Source organism: Aspergillus pseudoviridinutans, assembly GCF_018340605.1.
Source record: "Aspergillus pseudoviridinutans IFM 55266 DNA, scaffold_2, whole genome shotgun sequence".
NCBI lineage: Eukaryota > Fungi > Ascomycota > Eurotiomycetes > Eurotiales > Aspergillaceae > Aspergillus > Aspergillus pseudoviridinutans.
In genome coordinates this window covers 1,244,728-1,267,983 of record NW_025091282.1, presented here as the reverse complement: position 1 = coordinate 1,267,983, position 23,256 = coordinate 1,244,728, and the positions used below count along the sequence as shown (strand labels likewise).

At 52.2% G+C, this 23,256-nt stretch overlaps 8 protein-coding genes across 8 annotated transcripts; 4 read left to right on the top strand and 4 right to left on the bottom strand.

Moving 5' to 3' along the window:
- Positions 1-412: 412 nt before the first annotated feature.
- Positions 413-1,799, top strand: Asppvi_002498 (putative cell division protein kinase (Ctk1); the record flags this gene model as incomplete). The annotated part of the gene is made up of 4 exons (XM_043298480.1): positions 413-477; positions 548-650; positions 703-1,533; positions 1,626-1,799. 4 exons carry the CDS (start codon positions 413-415, stop codon positions 1,797-1,799), a joined length of 1,173 nt encoding a protein of 390 aa, XP_043154415.1.
- Positions 1,800-3,934: 2,135 nt separating this feature from the next.
- Positions 3,935-6,019, top strand: Asppvi_002497 (SH3 domain protein; the record flags this gene model as incomplete). Its single annotated transcript, XM_043298479.1, has 1 exon — positions 3,935-6,019. One exon carries the CDS (start codon positions 3,935-3,937, stop codon positions 6,017-6,019), a length of 2,085 nt encoding a protein of 694 aa, XP_043154414.1.
- Positions 6,020-6,706: 687 nt separating this feature from the next.
- Positions 6,707-9,189, bottom strand: Asppvi_002496 (OPT family oligopeptide transporter; the record flags this gene model as incomplete). Its single annotated transcript, XM_043298478.1, has 2 exons — positions 6,707-8,251; positions 8,311-9,189. The coding sequence occupies 2 exons, from the start codon at positions 9,187-9,189 to the stop codon at positions 6,707-6,709; spliced, it is 2,424 nt and encodes an 807-aa protein (XP_043154413.1).
- Positions 9,190-9,568: 379 nt separating this feature from the next.
- Asppvi_002495 (D-isomer specific 2-hydroxyacid dehydrogenase family protein) lies at positions 9,569-10,667 on the bottom strand (the record flags this gene model as incomplete). Its single annotated transcript, XM_043298477.1, has 2 exons — positions 9,569-10,077; positions 10,145-10,667. 2 exons carry the CDS (start codon positions 10,665-10,667, stop codon positions 9,569-9,571), a joined length of 1,032 nt encoding a protein of 343 aa, XP_043154412.1.
- A 749-nt stretch (positions 10,668-11,416) lies between these two features.
- Asppvi_002494 (putative phenol 2-monooxygenase) lies at positions 11,417-13,661 on the bottom strand (the record flags this gene model as incomplete). The annotated part of the gene is made up of 6 exons (XM_043298476.1): positions 11,417-12,394; positions 12,455-12,684; positions 12,735-12,769; positions 12,822-13,303; positions 13,372-13,585; positions 13,636-13,661. The coding sequence occupies 6 exons, from the start codon at positions 13,659-13,661 to the stop codon at positions 11,417-11,419; spliced, it is 1,965 nt and encodes a 654-aa protein (XP_043154411.1).
- A 1,842-nt stretch (positions 13,662-15,503) lies between these two features.
- Positions 15,504-16,389, top strand: ccpA (the record flags this gene model as incomplete). The annotated part of the gene is made up of 2 exons (XM_043298475.1): positions 15,504-15,518; positions 15,571-16,389. The coding sequence occupies 2 exons, from the start codon at positions 15,504-15,506 to the stop codon at positions 16,387-16,389; spliced, it is 834 nt and encodes a 277-aa protein (XP_043154410.1).
- An 888-nt stretch (positions 16,390-17,277) lies between these two features.
- Positions 17,278-17,956, top strand: Asppvi_002492 (uncharacterized protein; the record flags this gene model as incomplete). Its single annotated transcript, XM_043298474.1, has 2 exons — positions 17,278-17,292; positions 17,342-17,956. The coding sequence occupies 2 exons, from the start codon at positions 17,278-17,280 to the stop codon at positions 17,954-17,956; spliced, it is 630 nt and encodes a 209-aa protein (XP_043154409.1).
- Positions 17,957-18,268: 312 nt separating this feature from the next.
- Asppvi_002491 (WD repeat protein) lies at positions 18,269-22,652 on the bottom strand (the record flags this gene model as incomplete). The annotated part of the gene is made up of 7 exons (XM_043298473.1): positions 18,269-18,775; positions 18,832-19,082; positions 19,141-19,387; positions 19,445-19,888; positions 19,936-22,215; positions 22,288-22,476; positions 22,572-22,652. 7 exons carry the CDS (start codon positions 22,650-22,652, stop codon positions 18,269-18,271), a joined length of 3,999 nt encoding a protein of 1,332 aa, XP_043154408.1.
- Positions 22,653-23,256: the final 604 nt, after the last annotated feature.

Here is a 23,256-nt window from a genome sequence, read left to right as displayed (position 1 = left end):
TTGATGGGATGGGATGGGATGGGTGTGATGTGATGACGATGGGGTTGCAACACGGAAGAATCACGGAGGAGCCGAGCAGACTGGATGAGGTAATTGGTCAATGAGGTCCGGGGGACTCGAAGCTAGCTGGATTCGGCTAGCTTAGCGAGTATACCTCAGGCATCGTAAGGCAGGATTATTATTACTATTGCTCCTACGGTATTAGCAACGAAAATAGTCACATGTTCCCTCGATTAGCTACAACTGACAAGACCAGAAAGAAATCATTGCTGCTTCGCCTCAAGGCTGGTTCTTATTGTATGTACAGGTAGCTGATGAGCCGGTCATCGATCTCCCTTTGACTAGCTCGATTCTTCTCCAGGTTTATTCCGTCACCTCTGCCCCACGCGTCTAATTCGAAACATCCAACAAGATGGCTGCATCAGACTGGAAGAAAGCTCTCGGGTTCACCGATCGATTAAGGGCAATTCAATCTCTGTAAGCCTATGATCATCGAGATCAGTCTCTCAGAACGTCGGTGTTGGCAATTTCTAATACTACAGCCTAGGACTACTGCCTATCAGCGAGCTTCGTCTTCAGCGGCATTTGCTGAAGCTCAGTCCCAAGCAAAGAGATTCGAAAGTGAGGCTTATGAACAAGCTACTTCGAAGGTCGGTTCTCGACCATTGTCATCAAACCGTCTGCTCATGAAGGATCTTGCAGGAAGAATATGACCGGATGTGCCAGGATGCCATCGATGCCGCAGAGGCCAGTGGCTCTGTAGCCCCCATGATCAGCAGTCCAAACCAGTTGCAACATGAGCCCGATAAGGGTGTCTGGACAGCGGGAGAAGCAATTGGTCCGTTCAAAGGATGCCTCCATGTATTTGATGGGCTTCATTCCACTATTTACAAGTCCAAGCGCGAGGATGGATCTGTGGTTGCCGTAAAAGTTACCATACCCCATCTTTTGACACCGCCACATGACGCTGAGCGCGAGGTTCGACTTTTGAGAGAAGCCGCGAGCCCTCATGTTATAAGTCTGCTGGACTCGCTCAAGGTTGACGGAGGAAGACTCATCCTGGTCTTCCCCTACTTAAAATATGACTTGGAACATTTGCTCCGCCGTGATATGATCACTGCAACGCAAATAAAGGCTCATCTGCGCGACATGTTGAGCGCCTTGGCACACCTTCATGAGCTGGGAATCATTCATCGGGATGTCAAACCCTCTAACATTCTGTTGGACTCGCCTGGCGGCTCGGCGTACCTGGCGGACTTTGGTATCGCGTGGAAAGAAGGAGACAGGGGTTCCGAGCCGGCTGGTAAGAAAATTACCGATGTAGGAACCACATCTTATCGAGCGCCTGAGATCCTGTTTGGGTTCAAGGGATACGGAACAGCTTTGGATCTGTGGGCCGCTGGTTGTGTTGTTGCAGAAGCTGTCGCTGTCGGGCACAAGCAGCTGTTTGATTCCGGGCCCGTGGGGAGTGATCTGTCGCTTGTTCAGTCCATTTTCAAGACTTTGGGGACCCCAGATGAGAGCATCTGGCCTGTAAGTCATCCTATTATATTCTGTCGCTTTGTCGCTCTAGCCCCCCCAAAAACAACCCCCGGGTCTTCGGGCTAGGTTAACATAGGAAACAGGAGACTGAGAAACTTCCCGACTGGGGTAAGATCGAGTTCTACCGATTTCCTGCCAAACCGTGGGATGAAATTCTCAGAGGAGCTTCTTCCAAAGGACGGGATCTCGTAAGCAGGTTGGTACGCTACGAGAGCAGTGAACGGCTGTCTGCTGCAGAGGTAGGCTACATATTCTAAGTCGACCGGCCTGATGCTAATAGTATGGCAGGCCTTGAATCACCCATATTTTTCAACGACCTGAAGCCGGTCCTCTCCAGGGGTTTAATTGCAACCGCCGCACATGATACGAATCACCTCGCGATGATGTTGCGATCGTCATGGCCAAGCTTCTAGCGGTCCACCAGTCTGCAGCGGGTGTTTCAGCCTTTAAAGTTGCGTCGGCTCGAAGCGGCATCACTACCACAATGGTTGTCAACTCGCCACACCCTTGAGCGTTTGAGCCATAATTGTGACTGGGGCTCAGCTCCAGCAACTGGTTCCTTGAAATTTACTCGCTACACTTAGTCAGGATCTCCTAGTCCGACCGCAAACCGAGGCACCGACAACCCGTCACAGGATGAAAAATGGGCTAGGTAGCGATCATGTAAGCGAAGGCAATTTCCGACGGGATCGGTGGGCTTGAATGCGAGTACCATTTGAAGTGTACCTGCAGCAGTGTAACAGTCACTTCTTGCAGTGAGAATCATCCTAAATAGATATCTGCCAGCCGCACACAGATCACGGTCCAGGGTCTTGAAATAACTAGTTATACATCTTGGAATCGGAGAGGAAGTATGGGAGGCAGCATTCAGCCCCCAAATGGGATGGTTAATTTCATCAATGTAAATGGCGCTAGGGACAACCGGAGATGGCGGAGAAGAGGGGCTTGGCTAATAAATGAGACCGTCAAATCGCAACCCAATGCTGACATTAATTAACTATGGTGTACAGTGATGACTAGTAGAGAGCACAGAGCAATGCAGGCAACCGAGTGTGGCGAGAATCTAAGATTGTTCCATGGAAATGAGTTGTGTGCAGAAAAGTAGTTGACTCCCAATGTAGCGAGCATCTAGGAGACTGGAGAATAGGGGGTGGGATGGACGTGAGGTAGTTTGATTGTCCCATGGATGCTGGGTATCCGTACGGAGCATCAGCGAACAAATACTTACCTAGGTACTGTAGGCTTAGTCCCCTTGATTTTAGTGATACACTGAGTAACTCTGTACCTCATGTCGTGCTCAAGGCTGACCCTTGCTTGAGGTGTTCGGCTAATGAGGCAGATTTGGGGACTCTCCTACCTCGTCATATCCCAAGACGAAAATATCTACTCTGTTCCTACCTTCCCTACGCACTTCAAGTGGATTGGTACATAACTGCATCTCATTATTTATGATCAACATCGAGATGATGATTATTATTATGGCGGCACGCTGAGTCCTCGTGTTGGTCATTACGGTCATGAAACCAGGCACCGTCACAGGCATCAGCCAATGAGCAACGCCATGACCCTGGGAACAGCGGGTCTGGAACAGGAGATCGTGGCCCCAGACGGTTAGTGTGGTCAGACCCAGCCCGTGTCTTGCTTGCCTGTGATTGGCCACTCCCCTCTTTTTTAGCTCTGATCTCATTTCGTTTACTTCCGCCCGTTTGTGGTAAATGATTGACTGTGGCTCATTTTCCCTCCTGGTGCCTAGGTAGATTGTTAAGTTGGTACTGAGCAAGTACTGTGCAGACAGAGTACGGAGTACAGAGACAGCCCAGAGCAATTATTCTGTTGATGTTCTCTCTTTCCTAGGGCGTCTGTCTCTCCCGCTCGGGGCTATCATCACCAAAGCCGCCTTCTTTCGCTTCTTTTCTTTCCTTCTCTCGTCCTTCTTTTCCCTTTGCGACTTTCTTCCTTTTTTCATCTCCCAATTCGTGGGCATTCCACGTTTGGGTCTCCCTTCCTTCATTTGACACTCTCGCGGCCTGGAAGCTCGTGGTTCTTTCATTCATCGAGTGGCTAGTCCGCCAGCCCCTCCATAACCCAGATTCATTCTTTTACTTCCCACATTCCTTGACGCGCTTGCGCTCCCTTTGCTTTGAAACGCGGTCTATTTGATCAGACCAGTACGAATTAAGGATCCATCTTTGATCTAGGCACGTCGTGTCGGGTCTTTTTGTTTTGATGGGCAAGATTCCCATCCTCTCGTTATCATTACATCAGGTCTCTGCAAGACCTACCATCTCATCGCAGCAGCATCATCAGAAGTCTATGTTTCTTGCTGTCATTATCGTCTGAACCAATTGACTCAACTGGCAGCGAAGCAAGAGCGACAGCCTCAACCGCAATCATGGTGCACGCACATGCGCATCGCGATCATCACGCTGCCCTTGAGGAGCGAAGCCTCGTGGAAAGAGATCCCAAGAATGAAGCTGTGACCATCGTCTACGTGACGGCAGCTGCCACCTTTGATGGTCCTATCGGCGGCTATGTAACGGGCGTAGACCCGGCAGCAACGGCGACACAGGCGAATCAGGGTGTTGGCGCTCCCATGGGACACACACGAGCTTCCTCGACCGAGGACCAAACAACGACGGCCGAAGCGAAGCCGAAACCGACCACAAAGACTAAGCCTACGACCACTGAAGCGCAACCCACGACCACCGAAGATCCCACCACGGCGACCCAGGCGATCACCACCGACAGCACCCAGGACATCACGACTCCGACCACCTTCTCCACGGCCTCCTCTAGCTCGACTTCGTCGCTGACTATCCCAGGCTTGGATACTACCACTACCACCCAAGGATCGTCGTCTCTGGAAAAATCGGCTTCACCATCGGCCACTCCGGTTGCTGCTGGTTCAAGCTCGGGACTTACCGGGGGTGCAAAAGCGGGTATTGCAATTGGTGTGGTTCTTGGTCTTGGTCTGATCGCAGGTTTCATTTTCTTCTGTATGCGCAAGAGGAAGCAAGGGCGACAAATGGCAGAGGCCGAAGCAGTAAACGAGAAATCCTATGGAGCCGATAATATGCTTCCGCCTGGACCACCGCCAAAACCCCAACCGATGACCCCATCTGAACCTCCACAACTCAACGTCCGCCCTGTCACTCAGTTTGCACCAGATCTGACGACCTCTGTGGCCGCTCTCGCTGCTGGCGGGGCTGGTGCTGGTGCTGGTGCTACTTTGGGAGTCGCTGCCGCTGGATCGCGTAACTTGACCGGCAATGCCTCGCCGCCCCATACGCCACAGTCGAGTGTTAGTAGGACAGATCCGTTCGGCGATCCAGTGAATCCCTTTGGCAATCAGGCAGAAGCTCCTTCCCCAGTTGCAGCGACAGGCCCGCCGAGGGGCCCGCCGAGTCCCTCGGCGGTCCCTCTTCCTCAGTCTCCCGTGTCACCCACTGTAACGGCACCGAGCGATTCTGGCGTAGAATCTGCTCTTGGAGCTGCTGCTACCGGAGCTGCGGTGGCTGGTGGTATTGCTGCCGCTGCCGCGGCCAAATCCTCCGACAAAGACCTACCTGGCCGCCCAGAAAGTTCATCGTCCCAAGCATCATCGGTTCCCGAAGGCTCGGCTCAAAGTCCAGTAAGCGCCGTTAGCGCTGATGCATCGATCGCCTCTGCTGCCGCGGTTGCTGCTGTTCCCGCCTTCGGACCCGGCGGTGCTGCAAGCCCTCCTCCCGGACCAAGCAACGTTCATCGCGTGCAATTGGATTTCAAGCCTTCAATGGACGATGAGTTGGAGCTGCACGCCGGTCAGCTCGTTCGACTTCTGCACGAGTATGACGACGGTTGGGCTCTCTGCGTCAGACTCGATCGCTCGCAGCAAGGAGTCGTTCCCCGGTCTTGTCTTTCGTCCCGTCCCGTGAAGCCTCGAGGCGGTCCGCCCCCAGGAGCTGGTCCAGGCCCTGGCCCTCGTGGGCCGCCACGACCGCCAATGATGGGACCCAACGGCCCTCATGGACCTCCCCCTCCTGGACCTCCGGGACCCATGGGACCACCACGTCCTGGCTTCTACCCTCATGATCCCCGCCCACGGTCACCATCGGCCCCGCGCCCCATGTCCCCAGCTCAACACCCGTATGGCGGACCTCCTCCCCCACGCCCGTATCCCCAGCACCCAATGTCTCCTGCACAGTTTCCTCCCGCTCCGCGGTCGTTCTCTCCAGGTCCCGGTGGCCGGCCGATGCCGCCAAGGTCCATGAGTCCTGGACCTTACGGACCTCCAGGATTGCAGAGGCCGGAGATGCCAGCGAGCCAGCGGAAACGTAGCAACAGTGCAGGGGGTCCAGTTGGGCCTATTCCTCGTTCAACAGGATCACCAGGACCAAGCCCCTTGGCCGGGCCAATGATGCCACCTCCCTCCGGTGCACTTCCAGCAATTCCCACTCCGCCACCGCCGCAAGCACCAGTTCGAGATGATCACGCGTGAAGTCAATAGGCTTATGAATGTCCAAATGTGAACGAAAGCGACCTGCAAATGCAATTGATTGATATGAGGGGGACAGTTGATTGTTATTGCCGCTGGACGGAACGAGCCTGGTATGAGTATCACCTGCGTCTGGGGCCAATGAGCCCCGCTGTCAACCTGTTTTCAAATTCTCTACTTTTCCTTCATACTTAGTTTCTTTCTATCCCCCTCTTATACGTTTTCTTCTACGATGCCGGCAACTGTCTCCCCTCCAAGCAAGACGCCATCTTGCTTGGGAAGACTGTGCCCATGTCTTGTTCAACGGGAATACCCACTTCTTTCAGTTTAACTCTTTTTTTTATTTATTCCCCCTGTCTTGAGAAAGGATGTTGATCGTGAGGTTCATACTTGTGCTCTATCTCTACCCCTATACAGTGCGTTTATTGTGTATCAGCACAGTTCCAGTTGCTCTTGTCTTCCGTGCGCATTTACATCGGAGAATCAAAGGAGGAAACGTGGACCGGACCTGGCTTCCTAGCAATAATCCTGTACTTTCTCTGATTGCTCATGTATAGTTTGGTGGTCGTTCATGTAGATAGTTAGTGAATACAGCAAAATCAGAACATTTTCAATAAGGGCCGTCGCCGACGTAAAATTTGAACCCTTTCTTGTTCTTCTGCAAACGATAGTATGTCTCTATATGTCTATCTAGAGATGTGGAACACTCACACTAGCCAGAAGCAGATTGACAATACTGATGATTCCCTCTCCCAGAATCAACCCTGAAGCCAGCACCACCACGGACGAAGAGGCCGCGTCCGCTTCTCGGGCGGCCTGTTCGGCTGTTTTTCCGGCCACGGCCGCAGGCACTCTCGATCCTCCTGGTGCCTGGTCTGCTACAGTCTCGCCCGGATCCGATGGGCTGGCGGTGCTCTTGCTCGTGTGCTTCCGCGACCACCACCAGGCAATAACACCGCCGATTGCTCTGGCCAGCGTGAACGAGGGAACGTTGAAGATGCCCACGGCGACGGCGATGCCGCCGGGGACCCACGCTCTCCAGGGAGCGGAGACGTTGCGCCGGCCGCCGTTCGCCAGGGGCGAGGCGCCGTAGATGCGCAGGATGGTGACGCCGACAAAGACGGTGCCTGCGAGTAGCGAGGCCTGCCAGGCCATGGGGGGCAGGCCCTGGCCTGTGACGAGGCGGGCGGTGAAGATCCAGACGTAGGCGGTTGGGGTCTGGAACATGGGGCCGGGCACCTGGTAGACGCTGACGTACATCCTGTAGACGGCGGTGGAGAGGACGGCGCCGACGAGGCTGCCGATCATTTGGCCGTAGAACTGGGCTTTGGGGCTTGCGCCGAGCAGGTGGCCTGTTTTGAGGTCTTGCATCATGTCGCCGGCCTGTAGGGCTCCCGATTCGGAGACGGCGCCGGCGAGGAGGTTGGTGATTAGGGCGGTGCGGCGGGAGAAGTGTGAGGCGGGCGTTGCGAGAGAGAAGAGGAGCTGGGTTAGTTTGCTGATTCCGGAGACGGGGTTCAGGTCTGTCTCGCCTAGTGCCCGGACGCCCATTATGGACAGTAGCACGGCGAGGAGAGTGGCCAGGCTGGAAAGCAAGGGCGACATGACGTCTCCGAAGACAATGTGCATGCAGACTACGTTCAATATCAGAGTCAGGGGAAGCAGGATGGCCACGGTTCGGGTGGATATGAGCTGGGAAGGCGGCGCATCATCTTCCTCGTCGGGTTCGCAGTGTCTTGCCGGAAGTTGGGCGGAATAGGCTGCTGTCGATGACTCTTCAGAAATGGGACTCAGGGCGGAATATCTGACGTATGAATGGCTAGAGCCGGTGTTTGACCATTTCACCAGAATCCATTTTCCGACGCGACTGGAAAAGAATCTGGCCTTGAGATTTGGAGCGTTGGCTATGACGGGCTTCAAAACCAGCCAACCAAGACTGACAAGTGAGTCGGCCAGCATGATGGCTAGAGATACCCATACAATCCAGGCCTTACTTCCATCCTCCCAGCTATCCACGGGCCCAGGGGCCCAGCCACGAGCTTTAGCGAGCGGAGATAGGATGCCCCAGCCGAGTACGGCCCCAAAAAGCATATGCATGCAGGTAGATGGGCCCATGATAATTCCTTGCCCAATGTATGCGGGGGACGGGTTGAGGGTCCATAGCCAATTTTGTGCTAGGGAAAGACCGAGAATGGGCACATCACGGACTTGAGGGACAAAGTAGGAGAATAGCGTCTGTCACAGTTAGTGTCACTCGGGCTCGGTTTCGTATGGCCACTAGCAGGAGATCTCACATAGACACCAGATACCGCAAAAGCACCCACCAGGAGACGCATCTTCGACCTCCAATCTCGTCTGTCCTCCGCTGACTGAGATTCACTAGCATCCTTTTGCAGTAGCGCATTTCCCTCTTCCTCTCCGGTTTCATGCGTCAAGGCAAGCGGTGCACCCTCTCCTTCTCGAAGGACTGCGGTCGAATTGACCTTTTTCTTCGCCTTCTCGTCACTGAACCCACTCCCGTGTAGAACTCTGAGCATGAGCGCCGATGCCGTCCCACTCGGAAACCTCAGTTTCTCTCTGACGATTACCTCCTTTCTCAGCGGGACGGCAAAGACAACCCCGAAGAGGCAAACTCCCAGACTCCAAAGTACCAGTTTCCAGAAATTGAGCTTCAAAGGACCGCCTTCGCCGGTACCGCCGTCGCCAGAAGGCCCATCTTCCCCGTCTCGAACCAGGAATTCCAACGCGGGAATGACACCAACAAACCCGCACCCCAATGGCATAGTTCCCACCGCCCCAGCCACCGTTTGAATAAGGACGTTTTCTATCGCCGTGAACGGATAAGAGAGATACTTGGAGAAGACCTTAAAAACAGAGAAGCCGATAAGTGCTGAAGGCATGGCCATTGTGCTGATCCAGCCGGTCTGCAAGCCGAAGTAGGTGTTGGAGAACGTAATCAAGGCGCCAATGACGAGTCCAACAAAGAGGGAACGGGCAGTGAAACTCTGAGGGGATGTCCGAGACCGTCTCTCCATTTCCAGTTCCGGTTCAAATACATCGTCGCGGTAGCCAGCGCTCCGTTCCTCGTGGGCTCCAGATTCCCTGGAGGTAGCTGAGCCAGCATGCTCGGGGGTGACGGAGCGGTGGCCATGGTTGGTGGCATTAGCCGCCATGGTGATGGATTGATAATTCATCCAGACCGCAAGTCAAGATACATCTCTCAAAGCTGCAATTTTCGTTCCATTCGATAGATTTTGAAGAGAGATCATCCACAAGCTGGCAGTCGAAGGGCTGATTTGTCATACCTCGTGAGCGGAGCACAGAATCGGAGTTAGAGGCGACGCGTGATTTGGCAGATAAGCGATACGATAAGCGATACGATAAGCAATAACTAGTTATCGATAAGCGGCGGTGATGTCAGCGTCTACTTATCTAGCAAAATAAGTTGTGGCATCCTCATTCTGTGTTCAACAATACATGCATCGCTAATTAATAGTATTTATTCGGTAATATGGCTAATTACCATGGAGTATACAGGATACCAGTTGATCATTATGTCACGACATTGCATGGCTGTCCTGCACTCCATCCTTCAATGGCCTGCTGCACCATCTGCGAATAGTTGGCCAAGGTTTTCTTTGATAGCCACGCTAAATGAGGGGTGACAATTAGATTAAGACCCTTTGTCCCGTCGGCAAGTAATGGGGAGTTATCCAATCCAGCAGGCTCTTCACGGAAGACGTCMGTGGCTGCTCCAGCAATCGTACCCTTTCTCAAAGCTTCGACTAGTGCGTCTTCGTCTACAATTCCTCCACGGGAGACGTTGACGATGACAGTATGCGGTGACATATTTTCCAATTCTGGGGTCGATATGAGGTTTCGCGTTGAAGGACTCAACGGCACTGCCACGAAAATGACCGTGCTTTGTCTGATGACAGTATCGAATGGAGTTCGCTCGATGCCCTCGACCGTGCTCAGTGGCAGCGATGCTGCAGGATCTTTCCGCGCTGATATGAACACCTTCATCCCCAGGTTACGTGCGAGCTGAGCGATCCTTTGTCCTGCATTTGTATTGTCAGCCTCCAGAGCAGCAATCGACCGGAACCACACCGGACTCGACCGACTTACCAACTATCCCGTTTCCGACAATACCAACTACTTCATCTTGGCAACTCAAAGGCGGCTGGCCATGTTTATCGAGCACTTGGTACAGGATGGCTCCTTTCCGATGCGCCCATTCGCCCGCTCTCGTCAACATGTGCATATCCAGTAATCGACGCCGCGAGGCGAAGTACAATCCGATTGCGTGCTCGGAAACCGAATCCACATTTGCACCAACAGATCGGCTCACAATGATGCCTCTCTTTCTGCATGCTTCTAGATCAATACAGTCTGTGCCAACTGCGGCAACGGCGATGAGTTTGAGATGCGGTGTCACCTCAGGGGAGAGTGTGTGCGCATCAAAAGGGATGTATGAGAATACGACAACTGAGGCATCATGAATACGCGAGTGGAGTTCCGAGAGCGAAGTTTGCTGATAGACGGTCGTAGTAAAAGTGTGACCAGGCGGGAAGCGAAAGTCGGGAATCGGACAATAATCCGCCTGAAGGAAAACAATGTGGTGGTGTGTTGGAGATGGACTTGCGCTCATCTTCAATTAAATGTGCTATACTCAATACACCCTGAGAAGTCTTGTAGGCAGGTTTGAATCTTAGCTATGTGTAATCTGACAATGATGTGGCATTTCACCTGGCCGCACTAAATATATATAGTGGAGAGGTATCTCCGCACGCCCTACGAGCGACAATTCCAGGTGGGGAGCTGCTAAGCCTTGTACCTCACCACAACTCTACCACCAAGAGCCTCCCTTAAATACTCAAATACTCAAATATGCTCTCTTGGATAGCTTCATCAATACCTGGTTAGGCAACAGGACTCCATACTATTGTAGATATTCGTTAATATGAGTGAGATTCTTCTTGATTCGTGCGTGTTGCCCTGTATCTCGATGGCGAATCAGAACGGTAAAAATATATATACTCCTCTAGCCCTTCTAGATCAGCGTATAACATAACTATCTAATGTCTCTATTCTCTTTTCTCTATGCTTCATTGCGTTTTCCTATTTGCACACATTTTAATTTTCTCTTCGCCATTCGTCTAATCCTTCAACAGACCAAAGCCATGGATTTCATCTATTTGCATTTTAGCTCTCAATCGTGGCTCTGCCAGAAAGCTCCAGGTGATAAGACAAGCATTTTAATGCAAGCACATCACGCTTGCCTATATCTTGAAACACACGCTGTGAGACGCTTTTTCTTTCTTTCTTTCTTTTTTTTTTTTTAATGGATTATAAAGTGCTAACTGACATTCCTAAAGCAGATCCATAACAGTCTTATTCTTACGCATTGCTCTCCACCTTCAAGGTCTTCCGAGGAGACTGAAAGATTTGCTCAAAATAGCCGGTCATTCCATCGACGTCCTCGATGTTTCCAACCCATCCAATGTGCTGGTCGGGTCTAAGAATGACGAGAGCGCCTCGTACCCTGTCAACACCCCAACATTCGTACCCTTTTCCCGTACATTGTTGGTCCCAGAAACATTCGTCATCGCTCCAAATTTTGCCGTAGGCCCATCCTCTGTCCTGGTCGAACAGTCTGAGCATTTCTGGAAAGTCGGAAAAGTCCATATCTCGCACCGGCGCACTATGGATAGTGATCACTTCGACGAGACTGTCGAGTTTTCCGCCTTCGGGCTTATACCGCTGGAGAACTGACTCAGCTGAAGCTAGACGGGTGCTGAAAGTTGAGACGCGCTGCCTCTGATCTTCGCGACGCAGATCTCCCGCCAGGAGCACAATCCGGAAGCGCCCGTCGCTTGTGAAAAGGCGTGTTGTCCACCAAGCCTGGCCGTCTGCCTGGTTACGGATCTTGGTTGGTGCGAATCTTTCTCCAGGGATCAAATTCGCAGCGATGCCCTCGCCTTCCTTGTGAACTAAAGAACTCGGCCCGTAGTAACAGACATATCCGTTGGCAAATGCCATGGATAATTGGATCACATCCATCAGCGTTTCGTTGTCATTGCTAGCGGCTGTGCTTTCTGCAGCGTCACTCTCTTGCTCCTTCACAAACAACGGTTGCAGGCGGCGGTCCAGATCGATCAGCATTTGGGCAGTTCTTTTACGCTCCAGCTCGTAAGTAGCAAGTATAGAAGGACGAGCGATCCCTTTCGCGACGAGTGCCACTTTCCAGCCGATATTGAATCCATCTTGCATACTCATGTTCATGCCCAGACCTGCCTTGGGAGAATGAGTGTGAATCGCGTCTCCGGCGAGATGAATGCGCCCTTTCGTGAAATTTGACGCAAGACGCCGACCGACCTGTAAGAGTCCTCGAGTCACTCTTCTGTCTCAGAATGCAATGTTTGAGTTCAACCTTACCTGATAAACTGTCCACCAGTCGCAGATCTTGAAATCAAAGTCGAAGGGTCTCAGCATTTGCTTGGCCTTTTGCCGAATCATATCAAGAGTAATTGAGGCTCGATCTAGGGATGCCGCAGTGCTGTCAACAGCGTGCAGAGGCAGATAGAGCCGGACAAGCTGCCTTTCCCTCGGGATGATCAAGAGAGTGCCGTGTTCAGTTGCCACGGTGCACACGCGGCGGATATCAGCTAGCAGGAGTCAGCAACCAGCATATATTTACGGGCACAACCGGCCTCACGGAAGTTTGTGATGGGAACCATATCGACAACACCCCTGACGACGAGTCAGTGAAACGCCAGGCAGAACAGATTAACTGCTTCAGTACCATATGTGCTCAGTTGTGGATCCGTCGAAAGGTATGTTCAACTGTTTTCTGGTCCAGCTGTGCGCTCCATCACAGCCAATGAGGTACTTGGCCTTCACTGTCTCGACATTTCCCGGTCTCTCTTTGCTCTTCTTGAGTAGATCATCCCAATCATCAGGCGTGATGTTACTTCGGAGTAGTCCATTTCGTACGCATCCAGAACCACCATAGCTGCAGGAAGGATTCGCCTCTTCCTCGCTGAGGGTTCTCAACGTAACAGTGATAGGATACGCATCGCCATGATTCTCGAGGGTTTCATCGCACTCCAGTGATTCTGCAATGACGCCTCTCTCGACTTCAAGGTCAGAACAGTCTTTGATGGCATCTAAGATGAAACGTTCAATTCTCCCTTGGTTCAGGAGACAGTTGCCAAAGGGCGAGACGTCCACATCGTGAATCGGATGCTGTTCTTGTCTTTTTAGTTGACCATCCTCACCCCGGCCCTGAAAGCCTTGCGTCAGCCAATCTTCGCGACCATCACCCAGGATCCATTGAAAAGAGACTGACTGACCCAGAACGTGAATTCTGCTGCCTCACAGGCTTCGTGAAGGACTCGATGCACAACTCCTATGCTATCAAGCAGCTCAAGCGTCCTGGGCCTCAGTCCATCCGCCTGCCCGGTAAATACCTTGGTGCCACGCTTGTCGATGATTCGAGCATTCACACCGCAGCGTGCCATCCAGTAGGCGGCCATCAGACCAGATGGGCCGGCGCCGATGATGAGCCTGAATGTTGATCAGCAGCATGACTTGCGACGGGGCAGAAAATGGCTTACACATCAGTGTAGGATGTCTCCGTCATGTTGCAGGACCTTCGCTCGACTTTTCGGTAGTGCAACGTCACGCTAGTACTTGATCCAACTCAGAACGATCGGGGAGAGCGCTTCTTGATATATGACTCAATTTACTACAGCCATGGAGCTTCCGCGGAAGCTTGTCCTCTACAAGGAACCCTGAGCTGTCCGTTTCCGCCCGGTAGTTGACCAGGAACTTCGTTGATAACGGAAGCCAATGGTAACGAGAGATGCCTTCCGAGGGAGTACGAGGCATGGCATCTTCAGATATCGCCCGATGACGACTTCTCTACATGTCAACCCATAGTCAGGCTGTAGACCTTGGCCCTGCTGGACCTAATCGCGCATTTTCGTCACAAGTTCGCAGGCATGAGGGTAGACTTGGTGCTCTTCCGTTTTCGAAGCATCCTTGTCGGGGTAAGCCCGCCAAGTCACCTCGGAGACTATCTATACAGCGGGCTTACGGCGCATAGAGAGCACTGACTGTACTCGTATATGCGTTAATAGTCAGTCGTTGAGCTGAACCACGAATCAAAAACAAAGTCGAGCGCCCTGTCCGCGGAGTCCATGTCTGCTCTCGATTGCTAAGCAGACGCCTGTGTCGACCGCCGAATAGACAGACGGCAATAACGTCAAAGAGTTTCAGGGCTCAAGGCAAGAGACGACGCAGCAGTCAATCAACCGATCGATGAGGCTGGTGATACCTGAGCTCATTGGCTGATCTGGCTGGCATATGCCTGTAGACTCAGCTGACGTCAGGATTGAAATCTGGCCCACGGAGATCGTTCTCGTTCGGCAACTCGGTGATGCTCTCAGCATAGAAGGCAGCATAGCAAAACCGGTTCGATTCTGGGTCGATGGGTGCCAAAGCTGCCCACTCCGTCTACTGAAGATCGATTTTTGCATCATGCCAGGAAACTGCCGAAGCCTGGGTCGAGGAATGCGAATGCTCACTCGAAGGAAAGTTGTGGATACTCGTCCAGATGCTCTTTCAGGAAACCCCTATTTGAGGTGGCATGTATGAACAACATCCGTCCCTGACCAAGTTCGGCCGTCCCTAGAGGACGATGTCTCCGCATCGTGATGCTACCGTGCGGACGTATCAAGCAGAAAACAACACAGAGTTTATCAGGGGGCAAAGTGGTCCCTGTCAGATAGCGGGAGTAAGATAGTTCATAGAAAAGTGCAGGTGAAGTGGTGACGCTATCCTGAGTCCAGAGGGCTCTCAGCCAAGCTCCCAGTCTCCGAAAAGACTTTCCAACGCGGAGTACATTTTTGGGCTTTCATCTCGTGTCCCGCGCCCTTGAAGGGGCTAAGGCTTCCAAGAACCAGCAGAGCCAGTGATTGGTTGAGCGCAGGAGTAAATAAACATGAGGCCCCTTGCGGAGCTTCGAACGCGGACATCGGGATACTGGGTTCACTTTCACAATCTAGGGGTTCGCATTCCATCCCTAAGCCTCAAGTGTCAAGTATCCAGCCGACATTGGGCAGACATCACACTCAGTATTTTGATATTTTACTCCGCTCAAGAATGGATGCCTTGTCTGCCAACTCTACGGCACACATATCCTTTCCTGTTTCTTCGAATCTGCATTCCGGGGGAGCAGGCATGTGCCCTAGTCCAAGAAAGATGTTTACCTCAAGGATGAGAGAAGCGATCGGGGCGCTCCTACGCGTTGGATTGTTGCCCTCATACAGTGAACATAAATAGACCGTCTGCGTCCCTGGCGCGCTGGCCTCTTTCGAGTTTCGCGATCCATCCAAGAACCTACCGCAGTCATTCATTAGGACGGACCCCTCTACCTCACGCAAAAGCGTACGACCATTCACTCACTTAGACTTCCGACAAAATGCATTTCTCTCCGGTGAGTCCTCTCCTGCTTTACACTGCCAGCTGGTCTATTGCTGATTGGCCAGCTTGTCACCGTGGCATCTGCCCTTGCGCTGGCGCCTACCGTCGTTGTTGCTAAGACGGCCGCTGCTGCCTTTGTCTCAGTCGGCTCGGTAGACGAATGCCCTAAGGGTGTGGCCCAGGAAGTGAGCGGCATGGGACCCAAGGTTGTTACCACAACCCTCACTTGCGAAAAAGTCAAGATCAGCCATGACATGTCCGTGTCCTTTTACGACTTCGACATTCAGCCCATCAACAAGGAGGCCGATAAGTGCTGCGTCAAGGTCTACGACAACCCGGGTTGCCTGGGCTTCCCTGTTCTGGAACTTCCTGTCGAGGGTCCATGGAAGGACCGGTGCATCCCTGAATACTTATTCGATGACGAAGTGAAGGAAATCTCGTTCAAGCTCGACTGCGACAAACCTGGCAAGGAGGAGCCATACGTCCCTAAGGAAGTCTCTGAACAAGTTTCCGAGTGGGAGGCAGAGCACACTCCTAAGCCGGAGGCTCAAAAAGCTCCCGAGAAGGCAGAGCACGCTCCTAAGCMGGAGGCTCAAAAAGCTCCCGAGAAGGCAGAGCACGCTCCTAAGCMGGAGGCTCAAAAAGCTCCCGAGAAGGCAGAGCACGCTCCTAAGCAGGAGGCTCAAAAAGCTCCCGAGAAGGCAGAGCACGCTCCTAAGCAGGAGGCTCAAAAAGCTCCCGAGAAGGCAGAGCACGCTCCTAAGCAGGAGGCTGAAGAAGCTTCTGAGGAGGAGCAAGCTCCTGAGGCGCCTGCGAGAAAGGCGGGAAACCCTGCTGACAGTCTTGGCCTCGGTGAAATCACAAAAGCGCTCGGTTTTCGGTGAGCGGCGCGCTGGCTTCAAGCTGTGAGATTGGGTTGCATCTTGCATCACGGACGGGAGTGAGTCAGGTCGATGTGAAAGGGAACTTTACATGCACACAGTCTTGTATTTTCATTTTAATAAGCACCTTTTCTTGCCATGACAATGTAATCAACATACTATTCATTTCACTTTGCAGTGTCGCTAGACAAAGCTCGTAGATGGCGATGTCGTCGCCGGTATGAGTCCTCCATTGCTCCGTGCAGGTGATAGTAAATCATTTTTTGATTGCGAGAGCAAGCTCGCACTTCCAAGGACTGGTCCTACTCATAGATCACGCGATTCCTTCGGCGCAGTAGGAACACCCTACGACAGAATCAATCATAACCACTGCACTGAACCAAACGCAGTCTTGATGGCGTCTCTCCGAGAACATAGCACGATAACGATATAGCCCGAAGCTTCTAGCACCTCATGCATTGCCGACTCGACAGGTCGCGTCACCGTCAACAAAAACAACGGAATGGAATGTATGCCATCAAGCCACCAACACCACTGGCGCAGGCCACTATGAGCTTGGCCTGGAATGCGCGATCTGCGGACTGTAGACCTGACCATCAGTCCATCGTACTAGCGTATGCGTGTGCGTGTCGATTCACCAGAGAGTGTGGAAATGAAACAAAGTATGTGCATGCGTTTCAGGCGTCTTGTGTCGTGTCAAGCTTAATGTTTGAGCGTGGCTGATTCCTGCCATCGGGACTTATTTATCATCATCGTTTGACTTTGGCTCGAGTTGCGAAGGGAGAAGGGCATGCACATATAGGGCTTATGTTTTTCAGGTCTAGCAAGTGAGAGATCCCGCCTCAGTGCAAATCTCTCTTATACTGCTGTGCTGGGTATATCGCTATCACCATGCATTTCACAAACGTAAGACACACCTTTGTTATACACGATATAGGTCTAACAGCATTTGCAGTACTTCCTCGTCCATCTCCTATTTCTGACGCCCTCATTTGCCTCCTCAACCCCCACAGCCCGCGTCTGGGCCGAATTCTTTCCCTCGTGTCCCATCAACCGCATCCACCCAGCCTCAGCCCCAGATCACCTGCCCCACGAGGAGTTCATCTCAGCGCTCAACATCTCCCCGGGGAACTGCACGAGCATCTTCGTGCCGCTCTCCTACGGCCGCGAGGTAACACATGTGTCCTTCGACGCGGAAGTCGAAGTCGAAGGCTCCAGACCCGAGAAATGCAGCATTGCCGTGCACGAAGTCCCCGGGTGCGTCGACCAGCCTCTCCTCGAAGAGGAAGTGACGCACGGCTTCGCGTCCAGTGATTGCGTCCCCAGGAATTTCGTCTCGTATAACCAGGTCTGGGTCAAGTTGGATTGCGAAGAGGGAGAGGACGAGGAGGTTCAGTCTACTGTACAACCAGCGCATAGGCATGGGCCCGTGCTTCATGAGCGCCCTCATCTGCATGTTAACAAGTCGATCGAGTTGGCGAACCAGACTGGGCCTTATTCGAATCGGACGGGTTCCAGTACTGCTGCCGGGCCCCTCTCGCTGCGGAGAGCGCTGCGGATACGGTTGTAGGGTCTCCTCAAGATTAACGAAGTGTGGGTTACATATGGTTGAGTCTGGTCTACCTTGCCTGATGATTTTTGACTGAGGAAGGCCAGCAGGGAGAATATGATGGTTATGTATATGATCAAACGTCCCCGTTATGATTTCACGCTTTCAGTAGTCTGGCAATCCATGTAAAAGCCAGTTCGTGCTATACAAGGGATTCAGCTTTGAAGCATGGCCCGCGAAGCAGATAATTTGCGGTCAATAAGTGTATATACATACACCAGACGCCTCCACGCTAAAAAAAAAAGTAAAAAAATTCATAACAACACTGACGAATCAGAATCCGAAGCTGTCGAGCAGCGAGTTGACGTCGGGTTCGTGGAACGTCGTAGGTGGTGGTTGTGTTTTCTGTGATACAGCGGGTGTCTTTGCTTCCTGCGCAAGACCAGCTCTGATCGGCAGGTCTGCCACCACAAGACTGCTTCGCCGTCGAAGCATCTTTCGGTAATCGACGCCGTTTTCCTGCAGCTTGTATGTGACGTCTTTCAAAGTTTTCGGTGGAGGAGGTACGCTCAGGAACTCCCAATGGCGCACAAGATCCAGGGCAAGAAGGTCGCATCCCATGCGGTCATACAGTCGGGCGTTGCGAATGATGAATTCCCATTCCGCTCGGGCTGACACCTGAGAAGCCCCCTTCAGTGTTTGCAGGGTCTTCTCCCGAAGTTGTTTGTACAGAACGACCAAGGCAGGATCGTTGGATAAGAATGACTTCGCTTGTAGTGGAATTGAGCCAGGGCTTAGAGGAGACGAAGGGGTAGAAGGGATCAACGTCTCGACTGGCGACTATACGACCAGTGTCAGTCAACTAGACAAGGAAGAAACAGGCAATACCATCTTACAATCAACGAGCGGACGGCCATGTCGCGACGGCCTAGCATCCAAAAGGCCCACGATGCCATCCATCTATTCCCGTCAGATGCGGCTTCGGGCAAAACCCTCTCTTCCAGGATTTCTCTCAAAACGGGACCATTGTCTCCTTCATACGCACGCGTAATAGCGATCGCAAGCTGCAGATCCCCAACCTGGTTCAAACAGATGTGGGCGGCATCGCGCAGCTGGTCTGCAAGAAGGAAGAAAGCCGCGGCGTACTCTGGAAAAATGTCAGAGAAAGTTTACTCTAATGCGGGGCTTGTGCAGGAAGAGCGTACCAAACCTCCGTTTCCCAAGCAGAGCATAAGCGTTTTTCAGAGCTGCAGTCTTCCATCGAGGTTCTTGAAAGTCATTTGCCAATAACCGTTGAGTGGCACCTTGTTCGCGGTGCCAACTTGCCATCCGCCACAGACCCTGTAGAATATTCTTCTTCTTCAGCGCGATATAGAACAAGGAACAGTCGACAGGGTTCTTTTCTTCCGTCTTGGTATATTCATTGCGCGCGACGAGCTCCAATTGCGCCCGCTATTCTGCGTTAGCTCTGTGTCCTTAACGGATGGAGTCGGGGATTGCTTTGCTTACAATAGCATTAAAGTCTGTCAGCCACATAAAAATACCGCTTTCCCTGGCTGCCGCCCACTGCATCTTGCCGCCGAACTGTCTTGACACAAGGTCAGACAGGATATCTTGGCTGCCGCTATGGAACGCCCAGACAATCTCTCGCCAAGAAACCGTATCCTTATTTGCGACGCCTTGACTTCTTCTCAGCATGTGTTGTCGAAAGAACAAAAGATAGCGAGCAGCATTGCCATCCATTGACCGTCGGTGCTTCTCGACCGTGGCAACGCATTCGATTGTATCAGCTAGGCGGAACTGCTCATGGCTGGAAAGTTGTGGCAATGCGAAGCGAGAGAGATTCTCATTCAGGGCGGCGGCAGCGTTTTCGTCCATCACATTGGAAATTTCACTCATATCCAGGTCGGCGTACGAGGCCTGTAACTGTTTGGAAGACGCTTGCTGCGGAATCTGCTCCATGTCAACTTAAGGCTCGGAAATCACAGTGCACTACTTACATCGTGCTCCACGTAGAAGTCTTCCAGCGGCGTTTCCAAAAAGCCATCAATGTCGTCACCTTCAGTGTAAAATTTCAATTTCCGATGCAGGGTCGTCAGAACAAAATGCACCAGATTGGTCTTGCCGCTGAGGATGCATTGCGCCAGGAACTGTGGGTGAAAGACAGGTAGCGGACCGTTTAGTCGACTAACAACCTCGAACAAGTCAACCGTGGACAGACCGCGAGAAGGTATGCGGAGCTGCGAAACTAAGCGGTCGCTGGCGTCAATCTCGTTGTCGTAAACAAAGAGTTGGTTTCCAGCGCCAATCCCAAGGTGGCCGTTGCTAAGCCAGCAAGAATCACCGATGGGGTGAGGGGTCAGATCCCGGATCCAGATTTCTCTAATCTGCGTCCAGGATGGACGAGCATCAAGATAGTCATAACGCAACTGAGACAGTAATATCACTTTATGCGGAAAGCCTATTGCCAGGACTGACTGCTTGTCTGGCGTAGATGTCCAATCGAGATCGCGAATGACATCCTGTTGGGCGAAATGTTCCTCAAACTCCAGTTGCGCACCGTTTGTATCCCAGATTGTCAAATGAGTGCGATCCTCGTCTACCAGAGCTGCCTTCCTGGTAGAGCTCCCACTGGCGAGGGTGGGATTCTCAATGCCCGTGTCGACCGTCGAGGTCAGCAAAAACTCCACCTGGCTATTCTGCTGGTCGACCTTGGCAGTCCAGGTATGAATAACACCTCGCCTAGTATACGACAGCGCTATATCAGGCGAAAAGAGGTCGAAGAATCCCGATACTGCTTTTTGAGGGCCTGCAGGGTCGACAGGCAAGATGTACGACATGTCTTCGTCGATACCAAGATTGAAGCTACAGAACTTCCGCAGTGAGCACTGTGTAGCTGACAAGACACCGTTGGTCTGAGCTTTGCCAGTGGGTAAACGTATCTCCCACGCTATTCCATTCCTATCGGCCCCTATTGTTGCGATGTAGACAACGTTGCCGCCCTTATCCGCTGTCGGTAACGGAAGGACGCAGAGCGGTTTGCTCGAGAGTTCGAACGATTGAAAGGCGATCTTTCGGGCATGAAACGCGCGGACATCCCAGACAGAGATGCCATAATGGTGAAGATTGACCAGAAAGTCACCACTTTCGATCACGCAGCTACGATGAATGTGCTCGTCCGAGTAGAGCCAACTCTTCCGGACCAAAACCGACCGACCATGTCTCCACCTTTGCTTCCAGATCGTGGCCTTGTTCTCGTTAGTCCGAGAAACAAGCGTGTCTCCAGCTGCGTTTCGAACGATCTTCTTGATCGGATCAGTATGTCCGGTCCAAGACGCTTTCAGGGCGATCCGGTTTTTGCGCGGCGTTGGGTCAAACAGGACATCAACTTGCGAATCAAACCACTCAATTCTGCCATCGAAATGGTGGACAAGAATGGAAAACGAGTCTCCCAGTGGTGTGGTCTGAAAAGCACATAACTGAGCATAATCCTCCTCCGCGGACAGTCCAGACATGAAGGAGAAATCAATGCTTTCTACATGAAGAATGTTGAAAGCGTTCATGTTCGACTTAGCCTTGGACCCAACGTCCTCCAAAGCCCACGCAGACATATGACCTTGACCGTCTAGCACAACGCAAATTTCCGGGTTCTTGTTCGCAACTTCAATAATGTGTTCCAAAGCATGGTTCTCCTTGTTTCCTGCGCTTCGCTGCACCGCTCGTTCGGTCGCAAGACAAAAGTCTCGACTATCGACAATGAACCCATATCGACGACGCCTATCCTTCTCATCCGCAGTCTCCCTCGGTTGAACAGATGCGCCCATGTCAATCTCCGTCCATAACTGGAGAGGTGACGGGGCATGATTGTCGATCACCGCCCAGACCCTGATCTTATTGTCGGCGCTCAGTGTGTAGAACACGTTTTCCATGGATTGTTCTCGGTGAATCGGCTTACGCCAATGTATCCCTGTAACAACCGCTGGGTGTGGAAGATATGAAACCTCGAACCGCACATCGTCTGCACCGAAGGAGAGCCGCCGCCAAACCTTGACCATGCGGTCGTAATGTCCCGTAGTGACCACCAGTGTCGAATCGGGAGAGAATTGCGCGAACTTGACCGGGTTGGCGAGCTTCTGTTTCCATATAAGGCGCGGCACGTCATTTAGGAACCACAGTGTAAGATGCGAATTCCCCAGCAGTAGCTCGTCGGGCGAGCCCCAGGAGAGTGTTCGGATTGTCTCGCCATCGTCTTCGCTGCGAAAGGTATGTAGAAGGGACCACTGCATTCCAAAATCAAGCAGCAAAGTCAGCAACGTGCGACCACCACCAGTCATGGGACAATAAACACGCACCTTCAACGTTTCATGCTGGATGCCGTACGGCTGGTAAATGAATACGTCGGGCCCACCACACACAGCAATTTTCCCAGAAGCTTCATCAATCGTCACAGCCTCGAGCGTCTTGGTCTCATCCACGTAGATAGTCTGAAGGAGGGTCTGCGGACCGCCGAGAATAACCAGCGCATGCCCGGAAATGTACACCTACGGCAAACGCGAAAGCGACAAGGGTCAGCGGAGCTCGTAGTCAAGCAATGAAGGATAATATAGTCTCAAGAATCACAAGGTTATTTGCTTACAACCACGCGGAGACCGTCCCACAGCGCTGTGCTGAAAGACTGGAGCTTCGCTGGGGGTCTCCCTGGTAGCACCGCTCGCATAGAGGCGGTCGTTGATCGAGTTGGACGCTTGTTGCGCTCGGTGGTGCTACACCATTGCCCGTAATAAACACGTGATGATGAGAAGTATAATTGAAGAATGTGCGAGAAAATGTCGATGAGAAAATCAGATATGCTGATTTCCGAACTTGTGGGGGGGAAGACAGACAAATATACTCCGTCCGGAGGTGTGAGATGTTGATGTCAATCACGCTGTTTCCGCTATCTGTTCTTGCTCCACCCATGGGCACTCCCGCCGTGTGACCAGAGCATGCGATCAACGTTGACCTAATCTTTACATTGAGGAACTAGTATTATCTCTAGGCAAATTGTGGTATGGCAGATTATGCTCTGCTGCAGTATCGATGTCGCGCTACCACTTAAAGAGCATCCAAAATGTCCAAGAAGCAGATAAACACCGTCTGCACTTAATTGCGTCACTCATCACAGAATCGCTGTCGCGTCTATCACTCATAGTGCATATATCCAAATCAACAGTAGTTTACGTCGATATAAATACCCAAAAACCCATGATGCAGTTGACCACACGCCATGCAAACATGCAACAAGGTATCGATACGTTCATCCAATGCTCCAATCGCAAAAC